This window comes from Dermochelys coriacea, chromosome 2 (genome assembly GCF_009764565.3).
Source record: "Dermochelys coriacea isolate rDerCor1 chromosome 2, rDerCor1.pri.v4, whole genome shotgun sequence".
In the NCBI taxonomy this organism is placed as follows: domain Eukaryota; kingdom Metazoa; phylum Chordata; order Testudines; family Dermochelyidae; genus Dermochelys; species Dermochelys coriacea.
Window position 1 is genome coordinate 70,530,778 of NC_050069.1, and position 24,939 is coordinate 70,555,716.

General features: G+C 38.4%; 1 protein-coding gene across 1 annotated transcript in view; it reads right to left on the reverse strand.

The window, feature by feature from the left end:
• The window catches only part of RP1 (RP1 axonemal microtubule associated), a 264,400-nt gene that overhangs the window by 238,255 nt on the left and 1,206 nt on the right, over positions 1-24,939 (reverse strand). The window contains exon 2 of the mRNA XM_043507860.1: positions 22,037-22,208. Within this exon, the coding sequence (XP_043363795.1) occupies positions 22,037-22,208 (172 nt within the window). The remainder of the gene's footprint in view (positions 1-22,036; positions 22,209-24,939) is intronic.

The window sequence follows — 24,939 nt, forward strand, 5'->3', positions numbered from 1 at the left end:
AATGTTTTGACACTCAAAAACACCTTCATTCTGTTTCGCAGTATTTCAAAAGAAGCACTGCCTTAAGACAATAGGTGTTGTAAACCAATGGTGCAAACGACACACACAAAAATGTTGGGAGAAACCAAGAGTTCTTGCTTTCAGACAGCCTTCAACAGGATAACAGAAATATGGAGGGGGACATGTCTCTCTCTCCTAGTAGTAATGCTGCTGCTGTAAACTCCCCTTTATTAAAGACAATGTGGTACAATTTGTCTAAATTCGTAATGTAAGTGACTAAACAAATTGTGTTTATTCCACAATGGCTGAGTAAATGAGATATGCACTGGGTGTTTTGGAAGACCATTACAATAATGCTCCTGATGTCCAGTGATTGGTTACTGAGCCATTACACAGCACCCTTGTAAGCTCAAGGCTGCAGTAACATCTGTGGCTGCTCCGTCTCAATATGTGAAGGGAATTGGCTGGTGGCACCTCCTAGTTATGAATGCTTTGCTCACAACACATTTGCTGTCTCCATTCCAGCTGCATGATTCTCCCCATGCTTCAGTGGATGGACTTTCCCCTAGCTGTCAAAGCACTAGCTCTATTTCATACACCTGCATTGCATCTTCACATACTACTTTCACTCTGTGCAACAGAATCACATTTGTTCAACTGTATTTAGGACCTTCTGCTGCCTTCACCTTTGGCTGAGGATTTGGCCTTCACCATTAACCCTATTTGAATACCAGTAGTGGCTTTTAACCTCTCCCATGGAGGTTAAATCTGTGAGATAGCCTCTCTTAATGAATTTATTCTTTTCACAGTTTTGCCACAATATTCACCCCACAGCAGTGTTCTAGGATTAAGTTATTGGTTTCTAACATGCTTTGAGGTCCATGGTGTAAAAATGGCATAAGTACAAAGTATTAAAATAATATGTAATGGAACAGAAATTGGGAGTCGTTAGATTGCTTAAAAATAGGAATCTAAAAAATCTCACTCTTGCATGAGGTATGCACTTTTTACAAGAAATAAAGACTGCAATCTAGCATTCATTAATTTTTGAAAGAGATGCAATTTGCCCCGAATATCAGCTGAGTTTTCTGAGTACTGTTGTACATGTGTGAGCCAAAGGCTCAGCTAAATAATTATACTATCATTATTAAATTATAAAACAAACTGCTGAATAGACACTCAATGCCAGGTTAAACTCCTATCCTTCAAGAACTGTCACAGTTTGAAGACATTAAACTGAGACAGTGGTGAGAACAAATAGTAGCTTCTAAATCCAGGATACATTACTAAGTGTTTTTTTTCCCCACAGTGCATATAGATCCTTATTTGAAAGATCGCATTCAACTAAAAAGGTCCAAAAAGTTCAAGAATAGCCAACAGCACAGCAACAAGAACAGACGCTGCAAGAGAGAAAAGGGAGGAACAGAAGCAAATAGCAGAATCACATTCTGCAACAATAGAGGAAAATATGGTCCACATTAAAAACTGGTGTAATATGCTTTCACCATATCTGAATTTGTCTCAGAGTCTATAAAGTTTGCACAGTTATCAGAAATGTTGTCCTTTCCTGTGGTTGCGTGAGTATGGACTGATTACAGCCAAACATATTGCACCCCTCCTTAATCCTACATGTTGGCCTCATTTATAAGCATTAAGTCAACATATCTGTACAATGTGCAAGTCAGGCTATACACGTGTACCTGACAACTCAACTTAATTCCAATGATTAAGATGGTAAAGCTTTGGCTTCATTAAATAATCCCCTTAATTCTTACAGTGGATTAATATGGTAATTGGACTAATGCCATTTGACAATATCAGTGCTATCAAAGTTAAAGGAAACGTGTTTAAGAATGATAAGTTAAGCAATAAAATTGCATTGGCTCCTTTTGACATTCATAAAAGTAATGGGAAACATGTCTTTGTGAACTGGGTATTGAAAACTGATAAAATATAGCAAACCACTCATTGAGAACATGTTCTGTGTTCTCAAACTGAATATACCATTTCTGAGAAATTAGTAAGTCTTCATTTGCTGTTGTTTGTATTACTTATGATTTATATACACACAACCATCTTACCCATCAGCAGACTTTACCTCCAATTTATCATAATGGGGGGTAGCAGTGAACATTATAGTCCATGATGTGTGGTGGTTTCATTTCTAATACCCTATTTTCAGTCACCCAAAACTTTTCAAGCTAACTTTGTCCAGGATTTGGTCTTTGGAAAGTATGAGCAAAAACTCGTCAGCCATTTTTCAGAACAAAGGAAGTGAAAACAGCCAACAACCATTTATATCCCCAACCATTTCAGTTGTAAGGCAGTTACCCAAAAAAATCACCTTCTGGGACAGACAAATGGTGGAAAATGTCACCTGTAAAATTGAAGAAAAGTTAAAAATAATCAAAACCAAAGAATTAGATTGTGCAACCAACCTTAACCAAAGTGATTGCTGCTGTTCCCACTATATTATCAATTGATTGCTAAATGATTATTAAAACACATTGAATTAAAACATTCTCCATGCCTCCACCTCCAGAACCTAGTTTTTCCCACTCTTTTGTTGAGCCTTATAACCTGTTGAAGTTCCTACGCCCCTAGAAATGGAGTAACATAAAAACTGTCACATCAGTAGTTCATCTAGTCTAGAATCCAGTCTCAGGCTGTGGCCAGTACCAGGGGCTTTGGGAGAAGGTTCAAGAAACTCTTTATGGCATAAACTGCCCAACCAGTTAGTGGCTGTCTTATGCCCTGAAGCACAAGTGTTTGTTAATTTTTTTATTCTTAATCATATAAATGTCTAATCCTTTTTTAATCCTGAGAAGCTGTTCATATTGATATTGGATATTTTGTTGCAAGTTTAATGGGTTACAAATACTCCCTGGATAAAAGAAATTTCCATAGCTTTAAATGTGTTTCCGTTCAATTTTCTTGAGTGTTCTATTGTTCTTGTAAGATGAGAAAGGGTGAATAGGAGCATCCTATTCTCAATACCAGTCATTGTTTTATATATCTCTATCATGTCCCTTCTTATCAGCACCCTCTTTAAACAAAACAGCCCCATCATTTTCAAACCTCTACTCAGCCCAGTCCTCTCAACATTTGCACCACACATATCTGGGCCTTTTCTATTCCTGCAACTTCTTTTCTAAGGCCTCATCTTCACTACAAAGTTAAGTCGATGTATAGCCACAGTAATTAGAGCAGTGGTTCACATTCACACTGCGCTCCTTCTGTCGGTGGTGCACATTCTCACCTGAAGCGCTTCCACTGACTGAAGTGGGGCATTGTGGGGCACTGACAGCTGGAGGCCTGCAGCCCTGGTGTTGACAGCCCAAGTTGTCAGCTGGGTGCTGGGCTCACAGCTGGACTCCCCCTCCCCCGGCATTGACAACCCAAGCTGTGAGCCCGGCGCCTGGCTGATAGCTCAGGCAGTCATCTCTGGGGAGGTGTGGCCTAGCTCTGTGAGCCTGGCACCCAGGGCTATGAGCCCCATGCGTGGGGTTGACAGCCAATAGTTGATGTAAGCAAGATAGTGTCTACATAGACACTGCATTGCCCAAACTACATCGTCCTAAATGCTACACCTCTCACAGAGGTGGAGTTATTAGGTCAGTGAAGTGGTAAATTACAATGGTGGGAGCACCATTGTAGCGTAGGCACTTACATAGTTAGGTTGACATAAACTGCTTTATGTCAACCTAACTCTGTAGTGTAGATCAGGCCTAAGATAGGCTGACCAGAACTGAATATTGTGTGCTGGATGAGGGTGTAGTATCAATTTATATTAGGGCTGTAAACTAATCGCAGTTAACTCATGTGATAAACTCAAAAAAATTAATTACAGTTAAAAAATTAATCATGATTAATCACAGTTTTAATCATATTGTTAAACAATAGAATACCAATTGAAATTTAGTAAATATTTTTGGATGTTTTCATATATATTGATTTCAATTACAACACAGAATACAAAGTGTACAGTGCTCACTTTATATTGTTATTTTTTATTACAAATATTTGCACTGTAAAAATGATAAACAAAAGAAATAGTATTTTTCAATTCACCTCATACAAGTACTGTAGTGCAAGCTCTTTATCATGAAAGTGCAACTTACAAATGTAGATCTTTTTTGTTACATAACTGCACTCAAAAACAAAACAATGTAAAATTATAGAGCCTACAAGTCCACTCAGTTCTACTTCTTGTTCAGTCAACTGCTAAGACAAACAAGTTTGTTTACATTTATGGGAGATAATGCTGCCTGCTTCTTATTTACAGCGTCACCTGAAAGTAAGAACAGATGATTGCATGGCTTTTTTATAGCAGGCATTGTAAGGTATTTACCTGCCAGATATGCTAAACATTCAACAACCATTCCAGAACACATGCTTTCATGCTGATGATGCTTGTTAAAAAAAAATCATGTGTTAATGAAATTTGTGAATGAACTTCTTGGTGGAGAATTGTATGTCTCCTGCTCTGTGTTACCCACATTCTGCCATATATTTCATGTTATAGTAGTCTCAGATGATGACCCAGAACATGTTGTTCGTTTCAAGAACACTTTCACTGCAGATTTGACAAAACGCAAAGAAGGTACCAGTGTGAGATTTCTAAAGATAGCTACATCACTCAACCCAAGGTTTAAGAATCTGAAGTGCCATCCAAAATCTGAGAGGGACGAGGTGTGGAGCATGCTCTTAGAAGTCTTAAAAAAGCAACATTCCAATGCGGAAACTACAGAACCCGAACCACCAAAAAAACAAAAAACAATCTTCTGCTAGTGGCATCTGACTCAGATAATGAAAATGAATGTATTCGCACTGCTTTGGATCATTATCAGTCAGAACCCGTAATCTGCATGGATGCATGTCCTCTGAAATCGTGGCTGAAGCATGAAGGGACATATGAATCTTTAGCGCATCTGGCACATAAATATCTTGTGACACTAGCTACAACAATGCCATGTGACCTCCTGTTCTCACTTTCAGGTGACATTGTAAACAAGAAGTGGGCATCATTCTCTCCTGTAAATGTAAACAAACTTGTTTCTCTTACTGATTCGCTGAACAAGAAGTAGGACTGAGTGGACTTGTAGGTTCTAAAGTTTTATATTGTTTTAATTTTGAGTGCAGTTATTTTTTGTACGTAAGTCTACATTCATGACAAAGAGATTGCACTAAAGTACTTGTATTACGTGAATTGAAAAATACCATTTCTTTTGTTTTTTTACAGTGCAAATATTTGTAATCAAAAATAAATATAAATAAGCACTGTACACTTTGTATTCTGTGTTGTAATTGAAATCAATACATTTGAAAATGTAGAAAACACCCAAAAATATTTAAATAAATGGTATTCTATTATTGTTTAACATTGCAATTAATCACGTGATTAATCGTGATTAATTTTTTTAATCGCTTGACAGCCCTAATATCTATACAGACATTACAATATTTTCTGTATTGTTTTCTATCCCATCCTTTACATATTTCATTTGCTATTTGATTGCCACTTCACATTGAATAGAATATTCACTGATCCATCCACAATGACTTTCCAGTTCTTTGTCAGTTACTTTACAGAGCCAAGCAATATATATGAATAGTTCAAATTATTCCTAACAGTCTGCTGCAACTTAGAATCATAGAACCATGGGGTTTGAAGAGACCACAAGGGTCCTCTAGTCTAACCTCCTGCTAAGATGCAGGATTTGTTGTGTCTAAACCATCCAGGACAGATGGCCATCCAGCATCCTTTTGAAAACTTCTAGCGAAGGAGCTTCCACGACTTTCCTAGGCAGTCTGTCCCATTGTCCTACTGTTCTTAGTTAGAAGTTTTTCCTGACATTTAATCTAAATCTGTTATGCTGTAGTTTGAACCCATTGCCTCTTGTCCTGCCCTCTGTGGCAAGAGAAAACAATTTTTCTCCATCTCTTTATGGCAGCCTTTCAAATATCATGCCCTCCCTTAAGTTCCTCTTTTCCAAACTAAACATACCCAGTTCCTTCAGCTTTTGCCCATATTGCTTTGTTTCTTGCCTCTCGTTTCTTTCCAATTTCTCTACATCCTTTCTATACATTGGTGACCAAATGGACACATCACTCCAGCTCAGGCCTAACCAGTGCCGAGTAGAGCAGTACCATCACCTCCCTTGACTTGCATGCTATGCCTCTGTTAATGTAACCTAAAATTGCATTGCTTTTTTTGCAACAGCATCACATTGTTGACTCATGTTGAGGTTGTGATCCACCATAACTCCCAGATCGTTCTCAGCAGTGCTGCTGCCAAGTCAGTTATCCCCCATTCTGTACTTGTGCATTTGTTTTTTCTTCTCTACGTGTAGCATCTTACATTTGTCTTTGTTTAATTTCATGTTGCTGTCTATAGCTCTGTTCTCCAATTTATCAAGATCCCTTTGAATTTTAGGTTTCAGAGTAGCAGCCGTATTAGTCTGTATTCGCAAAAAGAAAAGGAGTACTTGTGGCACCTTAGAGACTAACAAATTTATTTGAGCATAAGCTTTCGTGAGTGCATCCGATGAAGTGAGCTGTAGCTCACGAAAGCTTATGCTCAAATAAATTTGTTAGTCTCTAAGGTGCCACAAGTACTCCTTTTCTTTTTTTGAATTTTAGCTCTGTCCTCCAAAGTGTTTGCAACCCTCCCTATATTTGTGTCATCTGCAAATTTTATCAGTATGCTCTCTATTCCTACATCCAGGTCATTAATAAAGATATTATAACACTGGCCCCAGAACAGATTCTTTGGAACTGAACTTGAGACCTTCTTCCAAACTGACACCATTTCATTAATCGTAAGTCTTTGTTTGTGGTTGTTTACCCAATTATGTATCCACCTAATAGTAGTTCTACCAAGCCCATATTTCTCCATCTTGCTTATGAAAATGTCATGGGGAACTATGTCAAAAGCCTTGCTGAAGTCCACGTACATTATGTCCACCGCATTCTATTATTCACCAACCCAGTTCCCTTGTCAAAGAAGGAAATCAAGCTGGTTTGGCATGATTTGCTCTTAGTAAATCCATGCTGGTTGCTAGTGATCACCCCTTAATCCTCCAGGTGTTTGCAAATTGAATGTTTTAGTCCTTGTCCTAGTAGCTTCCCAGGTATCAAGGTCAAACTGACTGGTCTATAGTTCCCCAGCTCCTCTTTTCCCCCTTTTTAAGATGGGCACTACTTTAGCCCTTCTCCAGTCTTCTGGGACGTCTCCTGTCATCCATGAGTTTGCAAATATTATTGCTGGTGGCGCCGAGAATTCTTCAGCTAATTCTTTTAGCACCTTGGGGTGAATAGCATCAGGTCCAGCTGATTTCAATTCATTCAAGTTAGTCAGAAGATCTCTGACCTGTTCTTTACTTATCCTGATCTACATCCCTTCCCCTTAACTGTCTACAATAACTTCACTTGTAGTCCAGTCATGGTATTTTTTGTGTGAAGACTGAAGCAAAGTAGGCATTGAGCAACTCCACCTTCTTATCATCTTTCATTACCAGCTCAGGCTCCATTGAGCAGCAGACCTAAACCATCCCTGATTTTTCTTTGGATATATTTGTAGAACCCCTTCTTGTTGTCTCAAACATTTCTTTCCAGTTTTCAGAGTAGCAGCCGTGTTAGTCTGTATTCGCAAAAAGAAAAGGAGGACTTGTGGCACCTTAGAGACTAACAAATTTATTAGAGCATAAGCTTTCGTGAGCTACAGCTCACTTCATCGGATGCATTTGGTGGAAAAACAGAGGAGAGATTTATATACACACACACAGAGAACATGAAACAATGGGTTTATCATACACACTGTAAGGAGAGTGATCACTTAAAATAAGCCTTCACCAGCAGCAGGGGGGGGAAAGGAGGAAAACCTTTCATGGTGACAAGCAAGGTAGGCTAATTCCAGCAGTTAACAAGAATATCAGAGGAACAATGGGGGGTGGGGTGGGGGGGGGGAGAAATACCATGGGGAAATAGTTTTACTTTGTGTAATGACTCATCCATTCCCAGTCTCTATTCAAGCCTAAGTTAATTGTATCCAGTTTGCAAATTAATTCCAATTCAGCAGTTTCTCGTTGGAGTCTGTTTTTGAAGCTTTTTTGTTGAAGGATAGCCACTCTTAGGTCTGTGATCGAGTGACCAGAGAGATTGAAGTGTGAAATTGTGGAAAAGCAGCATCGCTTACCCCATAACCTCAGCCATGCAGAACACAATGCCATCCACAGCCTCAGAAACAACTCTGACATCATAATCAAAAAGGCTGACAAAGGAGGTGCTGTCGTCATCATGAATAGGTTGGAGTATGAACAAGAGGCTACTAGGCAGCTCTCCAACACCACTTTCTACAAGCCATTACCCTCTGATCCCACTGAGAGTTACAAAAACCAGTTGGAGAACACTTCAATCTCTCTGGTCACTCGATCACAGACCTAAGAGTGGTTATCCTTCAACAAAAAAGCTTCAAAAACAGACTCCAACGAGAGACTGCTGAATTGGAATTAATTTGCAAACTGGATACAATTAACTTAGGCTTGAATAGAGACTGGGAATGGATGAGTCATTACACAAAGTAAAACTATTTCCCCATGGTATTTCTTCCCCTCACCCCACCCCCCACCGTTCCTCTGATATTCTTTTCAGAGTAGCAGCCGTGTTAGTCTGTATTCGCAAAAAGAAAAGGAGTACTTGTGGCACCTTAGAGACTAACAAATTTATTAAAGCACAAGCTTTCGTGAGCTACAGCTGTAGTGAAGTGAAGTGAGCTGTAGCTCACGAAAGCTTATGCTCTAATAAATTTGTTAGTCTCTAAGGTGCCACAAGTACTCCTTTTCTTTTTGCGAATACAGACTAACACGGCTGCTACTCTGAAACCTGTCATTATGCAAGGCACTGAATTTAGCCGTATAGAGTGGAAATCTGTCAACTTCATGAAAAAAATGCATCCGATGAAGTGAGCTGTAGCTCACAAAAGCTTATGCTCTAATAAATTTGTTAGTCTCTAAGGTGCCACAAGTACTCCTTTTCTTTCTGATATTCTTGTTAACTGCTGGAATTAGCCTACCTTGCTTGTCACCATGAAAGGTTTTCCTCCTTCCCCCCCCCCCCCCGCTGCTGCTGATGGCTTATCTTAAGTGATCACTCTCCTTACAGTGTGTATGATAAATCCATTGTTTCATGTTCTCTGTGTGTGTGTATATAAATCTCCCCTCTGTTTTTTCCACCAAATGCATCCGATGAAGTGAGCTGTCGCTCACGAAAGCTTATGCTCTAATAAATTTGTTAGTCTCTAAGGTGCCACAAGTACTCCTTTTCTTTCCAGTTGTAACTCATTCCTTGCCTTGGCTTTCCTGATTTTGTCCCTACACACTCACGCTATTCCCATGTATATATCCTTCCATTTCCTGTATGTATCCCTTTTGGTTTTTACATAGCTAAAAAGCTCCTTGTGTAGCCACATTGGCCTCCTGTGGCTCTTCTTATCTTTCCTCTGCATCAGAGTAGCTTGATGTTGAGTCTCTAGTATTACATCTTTTAGGAATTGCCTGCCCTCTTTGACGCTTCTTCTTCCTATCTGATCTCTCCAAGGGACCTTGCCTACTATTTCTCTGAGTTTGTTGAGATCTGCCTAATATGGATTCTTGGAACATCTCACTGTTAGTCTTTGGCCAAGCTCAGAATTGTCCATTTATTCTCTCTCTTTGGGTAAAATTCTGTCCCACTGAAGTCAGTGGCAAAATCCCACTGACTTCAGTGAGGCCAGGATTTCACCCTTTGTTTTCAGTCTTTTTGCCAGATTCTAATCCATGACAACACTTTACCTCTCATCCCTGACTACTTAGTTTGCTCAGTAATCTCTTGAGAGCAACTTTGTAAAAAGCTTTTGGAAGTCCAAATAAATTAAGGTATGGATGACTGAGTGGTGTAAATTCAGGATTTGGGATAGTATGTGATGAAGGACTATATGACCATGCAAAAGTTGCTAGATTGCTCAACTCTTCATTTCCAGCCATTCTCACAGTCAGGTTTTTTTAAAGTTTTATACAAAAAATAGACTATTGCTTTTGAGTACTGGCTGGATTTCACTGAAACATTTTCAAACAACTTTTTTTAACAATGTTTTGTTTGTGAATTAAGATGTAAAAAGCTGAGAAACATCTATGCTCTTCATTATGCAGTCCGAAAAGACTTTTGAGGAACCCAATAGAACATGGTGATTGGCAGCAGAATTGGGGGAAAGGACAAAATAATTTGCGAGTTAGTCTGTTATTTAGTGTCTTGGATTCTTCTTAAATATATCAGCCAATAGCACAATGTTCTTTCCAGTTATTTTAATACTGATTTATTTTACAGAATACAAAGAAACTTAAAGATAAATATAGCTTCAAAACAATAGAAAAATATCAAATATATACAGAAAGATATAGCTGCCACCGGACTTTCAGAGAGTATGAACAGGCCAAATTCTCTTACTGTGACTCCTGTTCAGGAGGGCCTTCCTCCACAAGTGGTACCACTGACTTCAGTGGGACTGCACCTGATAAAGGTACTGTTCAACATGAGTAAGGGTATTAGAATCTGGCCTCCAATATTCACTATAGTTATTATGTACATTAAATATTTTTCCAGTTTTACATTTTGAAATACATGAAAAAGCAAAAACATTCCATAAACAGGCATCCATATTTCTAAGAATAGAATGCAACATCCTGAAATACATTAAATTATACTCCTGTTCATCTACTAGTTTATCATATTTACAAAAGAAAAATGAGTATGATCACATTTATAGGACAGTTCATTAGTGAAATAATAATCGAATGAATGGCAATTTAAAAAGAACAATACCCAGTGTTTCTTGCTTGGATTAGCTGCACTAATATATTTTAGCATGCTCTAGTACTGGGCCAGATTTATCTTTGGTAAAGGTTGATGGAGCACCATAGATTCAGAATGAGTACAAGAAGCCAATTTGCAGTGGTAAAAAGGTTCAGATCCACTAAGGAACTTAGGCCATGCAATGCTGGGTATCAGGTCACCTTTCACAGAAACGCACTGCTATCCACAAAGCCTAATTTGCACATCTAGGCATCCTAGAATGCAATCCACAAAAGCCACCATGCTAGGCAGAGAGCTGCCTAACAGAGGCAATGGGAGATGCTGACAAACCCCTCTCCTCTCTCTCTGAGATAGGCACTTAAGTTGGGGCTGCAAGGAGGTGTCTATATATGCATCCGATGAAGTGAGCTGTAGCTCATGAAAACTTATGCTCAAATAAATTTGTTAATCTCTGAGGTGCCACAAGTCCTCCTTTTCTTTTTGCGAATACAGACTAACACGGCTGCTACTCTGAAACCTATATCTGCTTAGCAATCCACGAATCAGAATCAGCCTCCTGAAGTAAGGCGACTAACTCATTTAGCTCAGTGATTAGCGCACTTATCTGGGAGACCCAAGTTCAACTCCCTGTTCAAATCCTATTAGACGAGTGTGCTAACTACTGAGCTGTGGGATATTCTGATGTGGGGCTCCTTCAGTCTCTCCTGTTGAAGCTGTTCCACTTTGGATAAATAATGAAAGAATGATTGGAGCAGGGGGAAAGGACCCTGGGTCTCCCACCTCCCAGGATGGGCACCTTAACCACTGGACAATAGAGTCGATCTCTCTAGCCCAAAGTATTTGTTCCACTGTGGGCAAATACTTAAACACTCTCACCTTCTTGGTCAGGCCCTGCATTTTAGGCATTTGTGGATCGCTCTGGAGCAGGAGATTGGCACCTGGATGTTGAGCGAGGCAGCAGTGCACATCCCCCAGGCAGAAGCTTGGGTACCTACAGAGTTCAGCGTGAGTTTTGTGGATCACAGTGGAGCCAAAGGACATAGATACCAAAAGTGAGGCTTAGGTGCCTAAGTACCTTTGTGAAGTGGGGCCAAAGTGACTGCATCTTCACTTACTACAGGCAGAGGGCTGTAAGGAGCTAGCATAACCTCAGAAGAGGCCAGAGCTGCCTGAGAAGGGGGGTGAGGCCAGGACAGCCAGGAAGTCCACTAACACAGCATCTTCCCTCAGAAGTTCCTGCTGGTGAAGCCCTGTGGAACTCCATCTGGTTTCAAGGCTGTTCCCCTTTGTAAAATCCTAGTGGATAACAGAGGCAGAAGCATTGCTCCATTCCCACAGAGGCAAATCTCACCTAAGGTATGGTGGTCTTAGATGAGGCAGAAAAGTTTATTTTACTCACCCTGATGCCAGCTCTTCTGAGTTTGGTCTTGAACAGACATAAATGGCTGGCCTTTCCATCTGAATCTTGCTTTAAAAACCCACACACAATTACCATGACAATTGTCTGTTACTTTTCATTGTAATACAACATTTGAACAGCACTTTTCTACTTTTCATTGCAAATTAACCACTGTATTTTATTTTGCAGGTTAGTCAAAACAGATCATTCCCAGCTTTTCTCTAAAAACATTCTAAAGTGTAAGAAGTTTATCCTGGAGCATGGGTGGATATGTGGTTATAAAACTCTTCATTCTAATAGGTACTGGTTGATTTTTCTCAGAGAAGACAGTTGGAATGTTACAGACTCTCTCTAAGCAAAAGATACAACAGCATGAGTAAAACTGATTTTTTTTAAAAAGATGACATCACTGTCATAGGAGGTTAGTTACTGATTCTGCACTATTTCCTCCCCCACCCACCCCAAAATCTAGGCAATTACCTGTATTTCTGCAATGCTGTAAAAAAGTATAAACATCTAGGCCTGCGCATCACACTCAATGGGAGTTTGCTTAGGGCATGGTCTGCAAGGGTGAATTATATGATTATTTTTTTCTTACAGATGGTTTCACCAATGTAATGTTATAGATGTCCCAATATCTTTATTATGTGCCTTTCTCTTCATTGATGCTTTTATTTATTACACAAAAGAGAGTTTCTTCTTCTGTAGCAAAGGCATTTTCCTCTTCCAAATTTTCAGAAGCATTACATTTAGTGTTATTTAAGATAATGTCATAGTTGTGAAATGTTTCAGAATGGCAGCCTTCTGCTGGATCTGTTAATAAGGGAGCAGATTTTTCTTCAAGAATTTGAATTAGGCTAACTCTCGAGCTTTGGGATATTTTTTGCTTTGTATCAGGTAGCTTATTATTAGTACTTACTGTTATATCATTGAGTACTTGTTTGGATACATTATTTTCATGATTGCTGATCTCCTGTGCATTTATATTCATATCCTCCATCGCATACAACATCCTTAACTTGTTTTTTAATCCTAGACCTGGGGATATAAGAATCTCAAACCTATTGCTATTAATGAAATCTAAGGTATTATTAGCATAAAATCTATTAAAAATATTACTGGCAATCTTATTAATACAATTGTTCTTCAGCATCACATGATTATTTTCATCTCTTATTAAATCTTTGCTTGGCCAGCACAAATGTTGATATTTTTTGGTCATTAAATGTAGGTCCAATTGGTTCTCAATGTCAGATGCTTTTCGGTAGGCATATCCTCTGTCTTCCTCATTAACTGGTTTTATGATGGCCATCAGTATTGGACAATGTTGGCCACAAATAGCATGAAGCTTATCCAGAGAATCTTGTTCCTCCAGAGCTCCTCTGTTGGCATTACTATCATTAGTTGGTTGGGCTTGTATAGGTTCATCATTTAAAGGCTCTTTCAGAGGATGCACCTTATTATCAGGTAATCTAAATTCCACGGATGTAAAGGCTGGATAATTGGTATTAGCCTCTGTACAAAGATTCGTGGAAGTGGTGCATACCGTGAATGACAAATTGTTGTTTTCTTTCTTTATTGCATGAAGAAAAGGGGTATCATCACTGAGGGTAGGTTTGCTTTTCAGACTCAAATCAGGAAAAGGCTCTGAATCACTATTATGAGGCATAATGAAGTAGTTGCATCCACTTTCAGAGGGTTTAGCCGTGTCTTCAGGTTCTGAAGAAGATATTTCATTGTGTGGTGGATACTGATTCAAATTTGCGAAGTGGGAGTATGGAACATCATCACTATTGTTGTCAAACATTGTGTCTGCTGAAGTTGTGTCCAAATTGCCATACATTCCAGTGTTTTCAGGTGGTGATCTTCTCACCAAATGATTTTCTTTAAGAAGCCACTTGCCTTTATCAATCAATATTCCTTCATCATCATCAGCAGGTACACCACACTGACAATATTGCTTTGAACATCGCACTGAGCAGTTATCACTGTGGTACACCTTCTCCCCATTAAGACTGAACTGTGGTGCTGGTGAAGAAAAATTCTCTCTCCTCCATGTATTGCTGTCTTTGTTTATTTCTTCCAGACTTTCGTGTGATATAAGTGAAGACCGTGACATTTTCTCAACAAAGCAAGAATTATGTTCCTGACACAGGGAAGAGTTTTCATTCATAACTGTACATTGGGATTCTTCAACATCCTTTTGAAGAACAACTTTAGACATATACGGAAGTGCAGTGTGGAAGGTAGGCTTAAAGGAGGCTTCTGCTTTACCATAAAGCTGTTCAATAGCTCTTTTAACGTAACCAGTATTATATTGTTTTTCATACATTGCTTCCTCCCCACTTTCATTGGTGAAATCACTGGATGCCCTATAATTGTAATCACTGTCATCAGTATCTGGTCTATAATCTGACCAGTCAGAAGTAGCAGGGCTTTTAAAGCATTTTTTTAATTCAAAAGAAGGATCTGAACGTGTTCCATGCTCCAGTTCTTTTACTATCAGTTTTACTTGCAATTTCTGTTCTACTTCAGTTATGTCCAATTCTGTAATTTGCTTAGACTCATAACTAAAAGATAATGGTGATGGTGTAGATAATCTCTCAGGGGTTTCTTCACAAGTCCCATTTTCTTTCTTTTCTTCTTGTACAGAATCTTTCTCACAGTCACATTCCGTAGAGGTTTCAGTAACTAATTTATAGTGCTCATTTGGTTTTTCTGTGCCACCTTGCTCTCCTGCATTTTTATTGTTGCCAAGATGCATAATGTCTTTTTTATCTTCTACTTCAAAAATTTCTAGATCTAAAATATTATCTTTATCATTAGAAGTTATACTGTGAACCATTGAATTAGGCTCTTCTGAAGTCCCTGATTCTTCATTATTGAATGATGTATCTGTGGTTTTATCCTGCGATTCTTGTAATGAACTATCAGCCTTTTCTTCATTTTCTTCAGATAGCTCTACATTTGAAGTAAGACTACAACTATTTGAATTAGCATTCACATATTTTCTCTCTGACAGTATTTTGTGAACATTCAAGTCATTTAGATCTGAAGTCTCTGCTGATGCATTGAGGTCTTTCTGTACGTCAGAGCATTCAAATTCTTCAGTCAGCTCTTGCAGATCAGCATTTTCCTCAGAATGTCTACTATCTTCCGAAATGCAGATCTTATTTGGGTTTTCACTTTCGTGAAAGTTTGGCATGTTCTGAATTTCAACTAAGAAAGGATTTTCATGACAATGTACAGAGTCCTGCTTTTCTATTCTGCTCCCAGAGTGTAATAAATTATTTGATGTCGATTCTTGCAAATTTGAGACCCCATCCTTCAAGTCCTCAGCTTCTTCTGTGATTGCAATTTGTTTTAGAAATTGTAACAGTGTAAATATTTCAGAACAGCTACAGGTAGTTTCTAGCATATTACCTTTGCACATGCCATTCAAACTCTGTTTTAGATTCAGTACAAGTAGCCAAGCTAAGAGGAGATTGGGGGAAGATCCAAGTAATGAAGGAAAAGAAAAGTCTGTAGGACCACACGATTTTTCTGTACATCCAATATGAGCCTTTTGAATGCCGAGCATAGTTGATTGTAGTTGGTGTAACAACATACTAGACACACAATCCTTTTGAGCATCAGTTTCAGTTTTGCTGAAAATTTTGGAATCAACTTGAACAGCAACCTCAGCTCTTATTCTTTGATTTGGACTTATATCTTGAGTGTCAATTTCTGATTGCAACTTCTTTTTATCATTTTCATGCATTTCATTAAACATCTGTAGCTTAGTATCATGTTGGAAATCTGACTGTAATAAATATTTGACCTCTTTCATTATACTTGTATCAGCATTGGTCAAAGAGCCAATTTGTCTTCCATATAACCATTTGGCTGATTCTTCAATAGCTTCCATTTCACTGAGAGGTTCCATTGGCTTTTTTAGTAGATGATGTCCAATCAGACTGGGTTTTCCAGTTATGTGCACTTTATTTGCTATAACCTTAGTTTCTTGATCTGAGAGAGTGTTGATATTTTCCATAGGAGAATGACAAATTTTACTATTTGCTACATTTCCTTCCTTTTTATTTATGGGGGCTAATTTGTTTGGAGGCAAAACAGCATTTGGAAATGTGTTTTGCAGCCAGTTTTGGACATAGCTTTCAAGTGAGTACTCAGCAACCTCATCTGTAAAATCCTCTTGTTTCAGAACATCCAATGCATTACCGCCATCTGACATATGTGTTTTACTTTCAGTTCTACTTGGATTCTTCTTCTTCTTTTTTTTTTTCTCTTTCTTTGAAGATTTGTATGAACTGTCTGAAATAACAGCATCCTTTTCTCTTTCTAGGTTATTACCATTAGCCACTTCTGACAATGGCTTTGATGTCATTAAAGAATTGTGTGTCTGTTTTATAGAATTAATGCTGTGACATATGCCTTCTTTTTCAGTACCTGGTGTATTTTGGCTGTGTTCAGTTTCACTTTTTGAATCAGCTCTTTCCTCTATCAGATTCTCTTCATATTTTGCAGATAGTGGCAAGCTAATTTTTTTGGCTGATCTGGATTTTATGTTGGTCAGTTGTCTATTAGCTTTTATTTTCTTATTAAATGCTAACTCATTTTGTTGGAGCTCCACAGAAACCTGGGAACATAACTCATTTTCAGGACATACATTTTTATTTGAATTGATAGATCCATCACCATTTCTGACATGAAATGTCATTGCTCTTTTCTGACATGTTTCAGAATAAGTATCTCTAATTTGCATTGCAGATTTCGGCACACTTTCGCTTTCCTCACTCTTAAAAGTTCTTTTCTCTGCAGTCTCCTTATATTGCTGATTTTGGTGTGAATGTACACCTTGTTCCAGATAATAAGATGGTGATTTTCTCTTTTTCTTCTTCTTTTTGCTGTTAGATGATGCAGGTTGGCTTTTGTCAGTGAAATGGATTGTATCATATTCAGTGCTACCATGGAATTGTTTCTCACTCTCAGCAGAGGTAGGAGAGGATCCTGTTGTCAGGTTTATTGTCTCAGGAGTAGCATTAGTACATGTTGACATTGTCATCTTAGTTTGTTTGTTTCCAAGACAGGCTGAGTGAATGGATCCTTGAGAAGAAAGTAATAAATCAGATGGGTTACATAGTCTGTCTTCACTTTTTGACTGAGACAATTCTGAGTACCTGATGAAAGAACTCAGTGATCTTTTTATTTCTTTAATCCCAGATTGGTCATGAAGAGAGTTGATAGTGTCTGCTGAAAGTGGCCGATCTGCCCCGTAAATTGTTGAGGAAGGTATGAAGCCACTGATGTTAGCTTTGCAGCTTGATAGTAAACTATTATACATGCCTTCCTCCACAACTGATTTCTCCAAAATGTTCTGTAACAATCCATCTTCATCAGGAATATCTAATGTCTTTGTATTTATAGTTTCTTTTAAACCATGACTTTTATGGCTTAATTTAATCAGAGTTTCTTCTTTTTTCTTTTCTAAAGAAAGCTTTAATAAATCATTGTTGCTTATTTCACTAAGCTTCGAATTGTTAGTACTTGATGTTTTGCTGCTGGAATGAGTGACCGTGCAATACTCAGATTTGCTTTCCCCATCTTCTAATTCCTCGCTGTAGGAAAATTGTCCTATCATCTTTTCCTGAACCTTTTTGTTAGATATTACAGTGACACTTTCAACTAATGCTTTCTTTTGTCTCACTCTTCTTGGCCCAGGTGTCGGAGGCCTATGAAAATGAGGTTTGACTTTATCTTCCGATATATTGCATACGTCCATGTTTGCAGAAGAGTTCTGCCAGATTTTATAATCAGAAGTGCTTAAATCAGATTCTGATTCTTTATTTGTTGCTTCTGTGCTAATCTGCTGCAGTGTGTCACTCTCATCATTACTGTAGTTCTCCAAGACTGGAGCCTCTGGAGGTTTTATATATGCTGAAATATTTAAATCAGATGAATGATTTTCTTCACCTACTGCAAAATTGCAAATCTTGATATTTTTATCAGCAGAAACACTAGCACGACTGACAGTGGTTGTCCATTTTATGGTTTCTTCCTCTTTTATCCTGAATCGAACTTTCATCTCCACTGTCATACTGCCATCTTGATTAACATGAACAGATTTCTCAATGTCATCTTCAGAGCGGACCATCGATAAATCTTCACCAGCATGTGAATGATTTTCTGCTAAGCCCATGTAATTGTCAGGAATGCAAGAAGAATCTGAGTTATCATTGCTGTAAGCTTTATCAGAAGAAACGGAGTAAATCTGAGCTCCTGAGGGCATTTGTGTACTCACTTTCAACATTTATATTGAAAGCACCCAAATTCACAATATTAGATGGAAAGTGTAGAAGATAATCATCATACATAAGAATCCAGACGGAAAGACAGCAGGCAGGCAGCAAAGAAAGGATACAGAAAAAAAGAAAAAAAAACAGAGTATGATTAGTATAAAGGAACCCAATGAAAGGTTTTGGGATTTTTTTTTGGTGAGCATTGGGATTGAATAAATTATTGTAACAAAGAAAACTTTTACAATAAGGGGTCTGTTTTCTCTAACCCATTTACAAGAACTTGTTAAAAAGAAAAAACAGAACTTTTGTAAAGAGTAAAGATTGAACTTTACTGCTGGTGCAATTTCCTTTATTTTGTTTTGCAACATGACCCTTCTAACACCAGTGTTAAAATGTTTAAGGCCGTAAGCCTGCGAAGTGCCGAATGCTCCCAGTTCCATCAACTTGGTTGTTGAATGTGCTTCACATCCTGCAGAAGGCACACAGGAACCTCACAGGATTAGGCCCTAAAATATTAAGCATGGAACCTGCTTTTTCCTTTACTACTTTTTGATGATTTAACAGTAATTAATGGATCCAAATGCACATGCAGTACATAACCTGAATGTTAATGGATGCCACAACATGTGAATCAAAAATAAATCTCTCTGGACTTGATTCTACACCCTTCACTTATATGACTAATCCTTAGTTATTTGAGTAGTCCCATGGATTACTCATGTATGTAAAGGTTGTAGAATTGGGCCCTTAGATTGTACTTCTATATATGTTTACATTTAAATTTTAAGCCAGACATTTATAATAAGATTTTTACATCATGCATTTTAATTTACATCATGTAGTTACAATGTGAATATACGCTACAGTACTCTAGGACCTGGTCCAAAGACCACTGAAGTCAATGAGAATATTCATATTGACTTCAATGGGCATAAAATTAGGCTTCTAATGTTTTTGTCTGCACACAGTTAAGTATTTCTAAATGTGTTTGTATTACTTTGTAATAACTTGACACTGTCACAGGGGTCCTGGAACAATTTATATAGTGGAGGTGTTGAGAGTCATTGAACCAAACTGTAAACCCCATATATTATGGAAACCACTTCAAGCCACGGTTGCGGGAACGCCCCTTGCACTCCTAGTTTCAGCACCTATGCACTGACAAAATCTCATCTATCTTTGAGAGTCACACAGTGAAAAGAAAAGGTGAGAGACCAAAAATACACCATGAGAAATCTAAACAGAATTTTCTAAACTGTGCTCCTTCGTTAAGCTGTGTGTGTATTTATATGTATATGTAAAATAATATGTGCACACAAACACAAATTCAGAAAGACATGCATAAGGACATAATTGGTAATGACATTTCTAGAAGAAGTATTCAGTCATTTTATATAGTGGTTTGGAATTTATATTAAAGTTACAGTCCAGCAGAGCACTTGAGCATGTGCTTAGCATGAATTTGACTTCAGTAGAACTATTCATGTGCTTAAAGTTAAGCATGTAGTTTGCTGGAGTGGGCCCTAAAAGAATTTGTGTGACTTTTTTCATGACTACCCATGTTACTGTTACACACACACACACACACACACACACAATTTCAGATTTGTTGCCTCTTTCAAGTTTCCATTGTAGAGGCTTTTCTAGGAACTAAATGAGAAATGATGGTAAATTCAGCCTGGCTCTCATTCCAGAGACCAGACCTTTCACTTCTGTAAATAAAAATCTCATCTTCACTTGCCTCTGGAAATGGAATGAAAACAACAGAAGTCACCCAAAACTCTGAACTTTACATTCATATAACCTGATGATATCTCCGACATGGGGCAGTTTTGAATTTTTAAAGGAAAATACATAAAGAGTTATTCCTCTTGCTTTAACTGCATTTGCCCAATATTAGCTGATGAAACTTTCCATCTCTGTCAGCTACTTCCATATTCTAACTCTACCAACTTGGCCATGACTATAGGCAAAATTTAGAGGGAAGAGAAAAACTTATTGACAACTTTGATTTTTGTAGTCATTTCATTTGCCTCAGAATGTTCCTACTTGTTCTCTTAACTCATCAGCTATCCTGTACACACAGCCCTGGTGACCAAGGAGACAACATGTGGGGCAAGAGACATCAGGGTGGGCTGCAGGGTGGAAGGTGAGAAAAACTAAAGAGAGGGGACTTGGGGACATGAGATATTCAGCAGGAGCACTGGGCGGGGGGGGGGAGTGAATGAGAGCTTAGTGATTCTGTGAGAGCCATTGGCAGTTGATGCTGCCTAGGCTCCTCAACACAGCAAGACAGGAGCACCATGGAAAATTAGCAGAGAAAATTAGCTCCTCCAGCACTGCCTCCTTGTCTCTCCAGAACTGCAGGAAGCTTTACTGGCGCATCCAAAAATCACTAATCGTTTTTATAAAGGTAACCCTTAATCTCTCTGTGACAGTTTCCTGTCTGTATAATGGGGATGTTAGTACTTCTCTTTACCTCTCTTGAGTGTTGTGTGGATGAATACATTAAAGATTGTGACATGCTCAAATATTGTGGCAGGACCATATAAGAACTTTAGATAGACAAATATTCAGCAACCTCACTTACACAAACCAATACAATGTACACTGTAACTTTATGAAAGTCACACCACACCTATTTTAAATGAAAACACATGAACACATGGCCAATAAACAGAGTGAAGGCTACATACTAGGGTGACTAGAGGTCCTGATTTTATAGGGACAGTCATGTTATTCAGGGCTTTGTCTTATATAGGTGCCTATTACCCCCCACGCCCTGTCCCAATTTTTCACACTTGCTATCTGGTCATTCTACTACATACTGACTGTTCAGGATGAGTGGGGGAGATACATGTGGGCACAGAGTGGTGGAAAGGAACTAGTTGAGGTTGAAACTCATGGAGGGCACCTGGATACTGAATAATTTAACTGCTTATTTCCTTGCTTTTCCCAGTTTGCTTTAGTTAGGTATAGGCACATATCGAATTAAGGATATGATAAGATATCCCCATTCATTTACTGAGCTAAGATCTGAACACTGCATGATAATACATTTGCTCTGCTGTAATACCATCAGAAAGTTCAACTAGAAGGGAGATATACTTTTGTTCTCTGTATCAGCCTGTGTGCTTTCTGTTACTCTTGCTGTAGTATGCACAAAGCATGATGTGGATAGATTAGCAGCAATCAGTCCATTTTAAAATAAGTCTTGATAGCTTTACATACAAGTCCAAATAATTCTGTTTGAAAGAAAATATGTAAGCCAGCTGAATTTTTAACAGAAACTTGAATTCCAAAATGAAAATTAATGCTTTCATCTTTCTGATGCCTACTGAGGAAATCTGACAAAAATAAATAGTTTTGTTTCAACTGACCTTCTTGAATACCCTTGATCCCAATCAGATTGCTATGTTTTCATTTTTTTAACATTAAAATGTGAAAGAGATAAATCAATTTGAGAAAATAGAAAATAATTAAAGGGACTTACTATTTCTGCTCTCTGATTTGGCTTTTGCTTTGGGGTACACACGATTGGAGAGTCCCGGCAATTTAGCAGGTAGTGAATACCTGTGAGGATCATAATTCCCTGGTTTAAAAGGCTCTCTCCCAGCTGCCACAATAGTTCCAGAACACAAGATCAGAGACTGAAGGTTAGGAACCTGGAAAAAAAATACAACAACAAATCAATTTCTCTGCATCAGTAACAAATAGTAATAATACAACAGGTATAGTTTTTCCACATATTTTTTCTTCACTTTCTACCCTATACATATATAGCATTGCAGCAAGATGGATTACAAAGGGCTAGATTTTATTCCAGTGTGGAATTTATTTCAGCATTGGGTAATGCACTTCCTTTGTCTTTGTGAGTAAGTGTGTAAATATATTGGATCCAGATAAATATTTCCCTGAAGTTAGGTTTGGATTTATCCCTATATAGAGACAATCAAAAAGCCATGAAATGACTGAATGAGAGTGTGCATGTATAAGTCAGTGAAGGGAAGAATCTTCTGCCACAAAATATATTACCGGACTCTTGTATGGGGGGGGTGTCTGTGGCTGCATACTGCCAAATATACAGAATTAGTAGTGGACCTGGCTTCCTGCTCCTCCAATTACAAGGAATTTGAGCCTCATGGATTGTGCTTTGCTAGCTTGTAGGTGATATGCTCCTTTCCCTCTTTCATGTCTACTTGTGGAAACCGAACACAGAAATCACATCTTCACCGGATGGAAGGTGAAAGGCCAGGGGCCCCAAGCAGTCGCCACCGAATTGCCTCCGTGCCAAGAGCCGCCACGGCGGGGAAAAGCGGTGGAGCTGCTGCCGAATTGTCGCCGCAGGACATGAACTGCTGCCCCATTCTAATTGCCGCCCATGCACCTGCTTAGAAAGCTGGTACCTGGAGCCAGACGTGTGAAAGACTCACCCTGCATGGGTGTTCAGTTGAGCTGAGTGTGATTCCCCTTTCAGTTATACCAGTGTAAACCAGAAGAAACTCCATTGTAGTTAATGAAGTTACAACAATGTAAAACTTGTGTAAGCAAGAGGAGAATCAGGCCATTGTTTCTGGAAGTTTTGGGCTTTGTAGGCTAGGATTTGGTCCACAGTTTATAAAATGTAAGATAACCTTATATGAGGTTTTATAGCCATAACTCATGAGTGGCAAAGACAGATGAAGAACATAATACTGTTGAATGTTGCTTATAGCAATGTCATCCTTTGAACATTACAAATATAGAGAAATAGGGATAAAAATCAACATTACTTAGTTTATGGCATTGTGAGCTTTCCTCAGCAATATAGTAGCCATACAGGAAATCTGACTTTGAGTTTTGAGTATAGGAACTTTTGCTCTTACACTAGAAATTACATTGTCATGGAATCACAGATATGTAGGGTTGGAAGGGACCTTAACAGGCAGAACCGACTATATCTATATCACCCCTGACAGGTGTTAGTCTAACCTCTTCTTAAAAACCTCCAGTAACAGAATTCCAATACCTCCCTTGGAAGTCTAGTCCAGTACTTGATTATCCTTACTGCTAGAATGTTCTTTCCTAATATATAACCTAAATCTTCCTTGCTGCACATTAAGCTTCAAGAGACATGGTGAACAACTCTCTTTATAACAGCCCTTAACATATTTGAAGAATTATCAGGTCCCCAGTTAGTCTTCTTTTCTCAACACTAAATATGCCCAGTTTCTTTTAACCTTTCCTCATGATCAGGTTTCCAGACCTTTTATCATTTTTCTTGCTCTCCTCTGGACTCTCTCCAATTTGTTCACATCCTTCTTAAAGTATGGCATTCAAAACTGGGCACAGTGCACCAGCTGAGGTCTCATCAGTATCAAGTAAAGCAGGACAATTACCTCCCATGTCTTACATATGACACTCCTGTTGATACACCCCAAAATTATATTAGCTTTTTTTACACCTGCATCACATTGTTGGCCCATATTTCTCTGTGATCCACTATAATTCCCAGATCATTTTCAGCAGTACTATTGCATGGTCAGTTATTCCCCATTCTATATTTGTGAATTAGATTTTCCTTCCTAAGTGTGGTACTTTGCATTTGTCTGTATTTAATTTCATCTTTTTTATATTTCAGCCATATTTATCAAGGTCATTTTGAATTCTAATCCTGTCCTCCAAAGAGGTTGCAACACCACCCAGCTTGGTATGATGTTCAAATTTTATAAGCACACTCTCCACTTCATTATCCAAGTCATTAATAAAAATGTTGACTAGTTTTGGGCCCAGAATAGACACATATAGGACTCCACTAGAGTCATCCTCCGAGTTAGACAGTGAACCATCAATAAATACTCTTTAAGTTTGGTTTTTCAACCAGCTGTGCGCACACCTTATAGTAATTTCACCTAGACCACATTTTCCTAGTTTATGTGGGATTCTGTCAAAAGCCTTACTAAGATCAACATATATCACATCTACTAGGAAAAGAAGGAAATTAGGTTGGTCTGGCAAGATTTGCTCTTGACAAAATCATGTTGGCTACCACTTATAACCGTATTATCTTCTAGGTGCTTACAAATTGATTGTTTAGTAATTTATTCCAGTATCTTCCCAGATATTAAAGTTAGGCTGACTGGAATGTAATTCCCTGGGTCCTCTTTGTTTCCCTTTTTAAAGATAGGTACTATGTTTGCCTTTTTCCAGTCCTCTGGTACCTCATGGTTCTCCATGAGTTCTCAAAGATAATCGCTAATGGTTCCAAGATTACTTCAGCTTGTTCCTTAAGTACCCTAAGGTGAACTTAATCCAGCCCTGACAACTTGAATACATCATAGTGAAGATGCTCACAACTCCTGTGGGATGAGTAGGTACAGGAATTTGTTCTACTGCATTAATGGACCATCATTTCTT